The sequence below is a fragment of the Pteropus alecto genome, unplaced genomic scaffold, assembly GCF_000325575.1.
Source record: "Pteropus alecto unplaced genomic scaffold, ASM32557v1 scaffold22, whole genome shotgun sequence".
Taxonomy (NCBI): domain Eukaryota; kingdom Metazoa; phylum Chordata; class Mammalia; order Chiroptera; family Pteropodidae; genus Pteropus; species Pteropus alecto.
The window spans coordinates 325,917-334,324 of NW_006434839.1; the positions used below are offsets into that span (position 1 = coordinate 325,917).

The following is an 8,408-nucleotide window of genomic DNA, read 5'->3' on the forward strand; positions in this document are numbered from 1 at the left end:
TCCTGAGCAGGCCTCTCCTCACGCCGGTATCCAGCGCTCTGGTTTTGTTCGGCCGCCAGGCCCTGGGACTGGCCAGGCCAATCTTTGGTCTTTGACCCCAAACAGCTGCTTTCCCAGGCCAGTCACTCCCGCCCCTGCTGGGCAGCAGTTTGCGCCTGGGGGTGGGGTGCGAGGGTGCAGCGTCCAAATCCGCACCCCAGTAACCGTGGGGCCCCTCTTGCCCAGGCAGCCCCAGCTTCAGGTGCCCAACCCAGAAATCTAGCCCTCCGAAGTCGGAGGTGGGGTGTCGCCTTAAGCCAACCTCTGCTGGCGACAGAGGGACCTACTGCTGGGGGAAGGATTAGGACTCTGTGCAGCGGTTTCTTGATGTAAAGGTCAAGCCTTACATGTGAAGGCTTGCCCACCCTCTCCGGCCCCCACTCTATACCCCCAATCGCAGGCAGTGCAGGCCCTTTGCCTGTGGATGGGGACCTCCCCACCTAGGAACCCCCACCAAGGTCCCCTGTCCACACCCTACCCGCTCATGACCCCCAGAGGCTGAGCAACTTGCTCGCCCGTGCACCCTTCCATGGTGCAGCTGACGGGCCCTTGCTGAGTGAGAGGGTGCAAGTCTTCTGCGTGGCGGCCCTTCCTAACACTCCCTGCGTTGACTTTGGTCAAAGAGCTGGCTCTCCAACCCTGGTGCCACTCTGCCATCTCTTCTTCACACTCCAGAGGGAGACAGATTAATCCCTGGGGCCAGCTCCTCCTTCCTGGGCCATTTTCCTCCCCCTAAGCCTCAGGAAATCACAGCTGTTAGCAACAGGATGTCGAAGCCTGAGGGGCTGGGGGCCCAGAATGAAGAATGTGGGTTGCACGTGTGGGACCTCCTCCCCCGGAGGTGACAGGCCCCTTTTCCTTCGCACCTTCAGTCACTCTGATGGACACAAGCACCGCACAGGGAGAGCTGGGCTGGCTGCTGGATCCGGAGGATGGGGTAAGTGGAGGGGGGGTGGGGGGGGACAGCACCTAGGGTGGCTCAAGGCTGAAGGCTAGTGGGAAACGGGGCGGAGAGGTGGGTGGAGGAACAGAGAAAAGAGCAGGAAAAACTGGAAGTGTCTCCTCTGGGAGGGGGAGGGGAGGTGAGTCAGAGCCTCCTGAATGGGCCATGGTGGGGTCAGGCTTCGTCCCATGGGGAATGCTTCAATGCCTGGTACGTCCCCTCCCTGCCCCAGGGAGGCAGGGCTGAGGACTAGGGGGAGATGAGCCCACATTATCTGGGAGAGCACGGACCATCCTGGAGATGGTTGGGCTGAGGCGAAAACCGGAAAGTGTTCTCCGTCTGAAGTTCATCCTTCTCGAATGGCTGCACAGATAGGTTCCAGGGGATCAGGGAACCCCAGAAAAGTGTGTTCACAGTTGTGTATGTGTATGTGGGCTTTTTTTTTCCTGGAGAGGAAAGCCAGAGTTTTCGTGAAATTCTTCAAAGTGTCTGTGACTCCCCCGCAATTAAAAACTGCCCGGTTAGTGGTCCCTGAGCGCACGGCACCTCCCCATCCTCCCCAGTGCATCCGAGCTGCCGAGTCTACTCCGAGTCCCTTCTCTCCTTGGCTATCCCTAAAACCCAGTGAGCAGAGAGAGGGAGGATCTTGTGAGTCACAGGGAGCACCCTTCTGCCGCTTGGCGGAGCTGGCCAGGAACCAGGGCGGGCTGGCCCAGTGGCCTCAGCCTCCGGGAGTCCGGCCTCAGGCCTTTCCTCCCTCTGGTCCTCTGAGTGTCCCCCTTTCCCTTTCCTGCTCCAGTAGGGATGGGGCCTCTATTTCTGAGGTCGGAGTGACTGGCTTTCCCTCTGGGTCCTAGGGTCCTGGCTCCACTCTCGGCTCTCCCACAGAGTAGCCTGTAATTAGAATTAATAGACTAAACCATAATGTATCCTACAGGAGGGGCTACTTGGAAAATCCTGGATTAGGCCAGCCCTAATAGGCGCCTCATCTCATAAACCAGCTAATCACTCCACAGTGAGGGCTGCAGGTCCGTCTGCTGGCTCCCACAGGCCTTCCCTGTGCCCCCGCACCTCGGCCCAAATAACGCTTCCCCAACTGGGCCGGAGTAGAAGCCAGGCACCTTTTGCAGCTCAGACTAAACAGCACTAGACGGGGCAAGAAGACAGCAGCTGTCACACACTCCCACTGTCTACCTTTCCCCCTCTCTTCCTCATCTTTTCAACACACATGCACACACACACACACACACACACACTCCCTCATCTTTTCAAAACATGCACACATGCGTACGCGCGCGCGCGCACACACACACACACACATGCACACACACACGCACACACACACACACACACGGCCAGGCTCCCCAGCATGTACCCACAGAGCAGCCAGCGGCGCCTAAGTGATAAGTGCAATGATCCTGGTTGCTGATCCTCGGCAGCTGGTTCTCCCCATCGGTCATCACTGGAACTGGGAGAGGCGAGCTACAGCTGGGAACATCTGCTTCTGGCTCCCGCTGCAGCCGAGGTCGTCTAGCTAATGAGCTGCACATTCACCACCCACCACCCACGACCCACCCACCTGCCCTCCGCCGCATGCCTTCCACTGGGCTTCCGCATCACAGCTTCCTCCTGAGAACAGGCTCTCCATGCCTTCTTTCATCCCAGCTTCAGTGCCTCCACACCCCTTGCCCAGTCTGTGAACTCCCTAACGTAATGCAGAAATAGGCCCCTGCCCCACCCTGCCCCCAATTCATAGTTAATGGTGCTTTTTCTCGCCTTTTCCCAGAGCTGGGAGCAGCCATGAACGCCCAGCATTATAGCCCACTAAAAGTGAACTTTCTAAGGGCTCACAGTCTCTTCTCTATAAAATCAGGGGGTTGCAACCAAAATATCCATGGAACATTTTATAGATTTGGGAGCCTCTTTTTAAGTTTGTCTGGTAGAGAAAATACTTAAGAATATTTGATACTATACATAAAAAAAAAAGAAAGAAAGAAAGAAAAAGAAAAAAATGGGAAACTTGTCCTCCCAGACGCCAGACCATACTATACATCAACTATAATTGCAACGTGTGGCATTGCATAAGAATACCAATTCAACGGAACAGAATAGAAAGTTCAAAAAACAAACCCACAACTATGAGTTTTTAGTATGTGATAACATTGGAATATAATCAATGTGGAAAGTATAGGCTAGTCAAATTGACAATTGGATGTCTATAATTTTAAAAATAAGAAAAAGAAGGTAAAGTTACATCTCCACATCATATACAAAAAAGTAAATTCTAGGGATATTAAAATCAAAACCTAAAAACCAAATCTACAAAAATATTAGGAGAAAATATAGAAGGTCTTTATAAGTTTGGGATGGGACAGCTTCCCAAACAAAACACACAACCCAAAAATCATAAAGGGAAAGACTATAGATGTGATTATATAAAATTTTTAAATAGGTGTCAACATCAGAGACATGAATAGTAAAATTAAGTAGCATGAAAGGGAGAAAATATTTGAAACTACATTTCGAGTAAGTGATTAATGTCCAAAATATAAAAATAACTCATCCAAATGAACAATCAAAAGATAACGATAGGATATCAAAGTTACAAACAGAAAATTGCATAAAAATTCAAATAGCCAGTGAGCGAAATAGAAACATAGAACCTCCTCTCAAAGAAATGGAAGTTAAAATGGCAAGAAGGTGCATTTTGTCTATAAGATTGGCCAAAAGTAAGAAAATCGTTAATATCCAGTGCTGATGAGCTTTTGAGAAAATTAGCCCTCAGGCAGTGTTGGCGGATATGTGAACTGATAAGGCTTTTTGCAGGACAATTTGGCAATATCTTATAAAATGTATAATATGTTTACCCTTTGATACAGCTATTCTGCAGGAATCTTATAGAAATCTACATGGTTACTTAAAAAAAAAAAACAACTAGAAGCCATCTAAATGCCCAACAATAGATGAATGTTTAAATAAATTATGGTACATGCATACAATGGACTACTGTTTTATGGATTGCTGAAAAGAATTAGGTAGATCTGTATACACTCGTGTGGACATCTTTCAAAGATGTCTTGTTAAAAACAAAAGGTAACTTACAGAATAACTCTCGTATTTTTTTTTTTTAAGTGTATGTTAAACACACAGAAAAACATTAAAAAGTTTCTTTAGGGGCACTGAGAATGATCTGGAAAGTTTTACTCTAAATTGTTAAGAGTGGCTCTCTCTGGGTGGATGGATGGGAGAACTTTCACTTTTTAATACCATGTAAGTTTTTGCTCTTCAGTTTTTCATAATAAGCACATAGAAGCATAATGATTCAGAGCATACACTCTGGAGCCTAGTGCCTGGGTGCTTTTTCCAGCTCTGTCTCGTAATAGCTGAATACCTTAGACAAGCCATTTAACCTTGCTGTGACTCAGGTTCCTCATGGGAAGTGCTTAGCGACTGCGACCGGCCCGTGGTAAGCACTATATTCATACTCGCAGTTATTAACTAAGTTTGAAAATTCTTTAAATGTAAAAGAAATTCAGTGGTGGGGGGGGCGCGGCGGCGCGGGGTGTGCTGGATGGTGTCTCGGAGTCCAGCCAACTCTGGGAGGCATGTTGGGGAGGTTGATATTCCCTTATTCAGAAAAGTTCTCTGCTGCTTCTTGCCCTCCAAAAGCTTAGGGGCCTCAATATTAAGCATAGTCCCCTTTTCTCTGAACAAATAGGCAGAAAGGTTTTGATAACGAGCTTTTGCTACAAAAGTCTGCCCCCCGGGTACTTAACAGCTCTGCTGATGAAATGGGTACAAGTTGGTGCTCATACTCTTGCTTTCGGAGTGGGTTAATTGAAGGGACCAGGGCTGGCTACAGATGTGAAAGGGATGTCATCCTGCCCATCCTCTATCCAAACAGATCCCTGACCATCATGCTTAACCTACTATCCTGGGGCCGAGGGGTGGGGAGAGGACAGGACGGGACGAGGAATGTGACCCCGGGGGGCTCTAACGCCAACTTTCTCGCCATCAGCTCTAGAAAATGAAGGTTTGGGGAACAGGTGATGACTTGGAGCCTGACTCCGACTTTCTTTTTGCAGTGGAGTGGGGTGCAGCAGATCCTGAATGGGACACCCCTCTACATGTACCAAGACTGCCCAGTGCAAGAAGGAGGAGACACTGACCACTGGCTCCGCTCCAACTGGATCTACCGGGGGGAGGAGGCCTCGCGGGTCCACGTGGAGCTGCAGTTCACCGTGAGGGACTGTAAGAGTTTTCCCAGAGGGGCCGGGCCTCTCGGCTGCAAGGAGACCTTCAACCTTCTGTACATGGAGAGCGACCAGGACGTGGGCGTCCAGCTCCGAAGGCCCATGTTCCAGAAGGTACTTCTGCCCTCCAGTGCCATTTCGGTCCTGACGCTGATCCCCGCCTCACTTATGTCCATGTCCCCGCTCAGCTAAGAAAAAGCAAAGATGGCAGAAATAGGAAGAGAGTCTAACGCGTCGAATAACGAAAAGACGGCAGAACTAGAACTCAGAAGAGCTGGGTCTGAGTGCCTGCTCTGCTGTGTCCCGACTCTGAGCACGTCCCTTAGCCTCGCCGAGCTTCGAGAATGGGGCCAGTCCTGTCTGCTCCAGAGGCTTTTGCAGGTGTCCATTGAGATATCGGCGTGCCATGGTGGAGGCAGGGAAGAGGCGTTTCAACTTTTCCCGTGACGTCCTTGGGTGACACATCCCCATGAGTATCGCTAGAGCTGTATAGGAAGATAGTCCTCTGCAGGGTCTCTAACGCCATCTCTTCCTTTCCTGCTCAAGAAAACATACTGGAATGAAGAAGAGTTAGGAGCCTGTGATTATAGGCTGTGCTCACATTTTTTTTTTTCCCTAAGAGAAGATGCTGTAAAGTTTGTTATTAGTAATAAATTAATTATGACGCACTGTATAACTGATCAGCCCATTGCACCGAGGCGGGCAGCCCCTTCACAGCAGCAGCCTCGGTCTCCGCATCTGTTAGCTGGGCACGGGGTCCATCCCACCTCGCAGGATTATGGCTTGGGTTCACAGCACAATGCCCATAAAATGCTTAGCTGAGTGGCTCACCCGGATCAGCCCTAGGGTTACGAATCAGCCCTAGGGTTACGGTTGTGTAAATGGTGAAGTAGGAAGCCAGAGGTCGTTTCTGTTAAGTGGTCACATCCCCCCTCCCCCGGCCTGCTTCCCAGGTGACCACGGTGGCTGCGGACCAGAGCTTCACGAGTCGAGACCTCGCGTCCGGCACGATGAAGATGAACGTGGAGCGCTGCTCCTTGGGCCGCCTGACCCGCCGCGGCCTCTACCTCGCCTTCCACAACCCCGGGGCCTGTGTGGCCCTGGTGTCCGTGCGCGTGTTCTACCAGCGCTGCCCCGAGGCTGTGCATGGCCTGGCCCGATTCCCCGACACTCTCCCCGGGCCCGGCGGCTTGGTGGAAGTGGCGGGCGCCTGCTTGCCCCACGCCCAGGCCAGCCCTGGGCCCTTGGGTGCACCCCGCATGCACTGCAGCCCTGACGGCGAGTGGTTGGTGCCGGTGGGGCGGTGCCACTGCGATCCCGGCTATGAGGAAGGTGGCAAGGAGTGCGTGGGTAAGGAGACTTGAGGAGGTGATGACAACCTGCGGGGACCACTCCCAGGAGGGGGACAGTGTTGGGGTGCGAAGGGAGAAAAGGAAGCCAAGGCTCCATCTCAAAGGTTATTAAACTGAATGTCTGAGTGTCCCAGGGGGACACACGTGGGGGTGTTTCCAGTACAAGGGATGGTGGGGGAGGGGCATTCTGATTCTACCTGTAAAGACACCGGACAACCATGGTTCCACTGCGTTCTCTCTCCAGCCTGCCCTAGTGGCTCCTACTGGGCGGACATGAACCCACCCCATTGTCTCAAGTGCCCCCAACACAGCACAGCCGAATCTGAGGGGGCCACCATCTGTACCTGTGAGAGTGGCCATTACCGAGCCCCTGGGGAGGGCGCCCAGGCAGCGTGCACACGTGAGTCCGGGGCGTGGCCTGGCCATCTGCGGGGGGATGCGGAACCTTTGCCGAGCCCGTGTTAGGGTCGAAATTTCCCAGAGCTTATCATATGTTGGGGACTGACTGCCGGGGTGTCCGGCACTTAAAGTCCCTCCTGCTCCCCCTTGTGCCGCCCCCACCCTCCCCCGGAAGAATGCAGGGCCTTGGTGAAGCTACTTTTCCTCAGTAGGAATGAAATCTCCCGGCGAGACCTTCAGAGGACTTCAAGAATTGGGGTGGCGGAAGGAGGCGAGGGCCGGCAGCTTAGGCTCTTACTGATGGCCCCGTTTCTCCTGTAGGTCCCCCCTCTGTCCCTCGAAACCTGAGCTTCTCTGTTTCCGGATCTCAGCTCTCCCTGCGTTGGGCGCCCCCAGCAGATATGGGGGGGCGCCAGGATGTGAGATACAGCGTGGGGTGTTCTCAGTGTCGGGGAGCGGCGCTGGACAGTGGGCCTTGCCAGCCCTGTGGGGGGAGCGTGCGCTTCTCCCCAGGGGCCAGCGGGCTCACCGCACCTGCTGTGCGCGTCGATGGCCTCGAACCCTACGCCAATTACACCTTTACCATCGAAGCCCAAAATGGGGTGTCGGGGGTGGGCAGCACTAAGCACGCCAGCGCCTCGCTCAACATCAGCATGGGGCATGTAGGTGAGGAGTCTGGGAAGGGGCTGGGCCTGGAGGAACCCGGAGGGCTTAGGACCCCAGGGACAAAGTGATGGACAGGAAGCGATCGAAAAGCTACTCAAGTCATTTCCTCTTTCCTCCCAAATCCTCCGGAACGCTGTGGACTCACAGAGTCACTGTCAGGCCTGTCCCTGAGGCTGGTGAGGAAGGAGCCCCGGCAGCTGGAGCTGAGCTGGGCGGGGGGCTGGCCCCGCAGCCCCGGCGGGAACCTGAGCTATGAGCTGCACGTGCTGAACCAGGTGAGGACGCGGCTGGGAGACAGTCTCCAAGTCTGGGCCTGGCACACCCCAACATCCTAACCTGGGGTGCGGGACGAGGGGAAACTGCCCAAAGTGAACTGCGCGGCTTTCTTGGGACAAGAGCCTAGCAGAGCCTTGCCTTAACTGGTCCCCAACCCTCCCCTCCCCGCGTGCCGCTGAGACCGCCCACCGCCTCCGCCACTTTGCGCTCAGCACCGCCCACTCAACATGAGTCCCCGCCCACAGGACGAAGAACGGCACCAGATGGTACTGGAACCCAGGGTCCTGCTGACCGAACTGCAGCCAGACACCACGTACATCGTGCGGGTCCGAACGCTGACCCCGCTGGGCCCTGGCCCCTTCTCCCCCGACCACGAGTTTCGGACCAGCCCACCAGGTGGGTGGCTCATCCTGTGTTCTGCCCCAAACACACAGGCACCTGTCATCCCACTGGGGCGTCTCAGATCCTGTTCTAGTCAGT

At 53.7% G+C, this 8,408-nt stretch overlaps 1 protein-coding gene across 2 annotated transcripts in view; it reads left to right on the forward strand.

Annotated features, from left to right (window-relative positions):
* EPHA1 (EPH receptor A1) overlaps positions 1–8,408 on the forward strand; it is a 15,653-nt gene that overhangs the window by 1,206 nt on the left and 6,039 nt on the right. Inside the window, exons 2-8 of one of the 2 annotated variants that reach the window (XM_025045902.1) lie at positions 912–976; positions 5,068–5,349; positions 6,189–6,585; positions 6,832–6,987; positions 7,308–7,652; positions 7,800–7,927; positions 8,174–8,324. In XM_025045902.1, the coding sequence (XP_024901670.1) occupies positions 920–976; positions 5,068–5,349; positions 6,189–6,585; positions 6,832–6,987; positions 7,308–7,652; positions 7,800–7,927; positions 8,174–8,324 (1,516 nt within the window). In that variant the 5' untranslated portion in view covers positions 912–919. Of the gene's footprint in view, positions 1–786; positions 977–5,067; positions 5,350–6,188; positions 6,586–6,831; positions 6,988–7,307; positions 7,653–7,799; positions 7,928–8,173; positions 8,325–8,408 lie in introns of those variants that run through there. The other variant, XM_025045901.1, reaches the window with a different exon arrangement.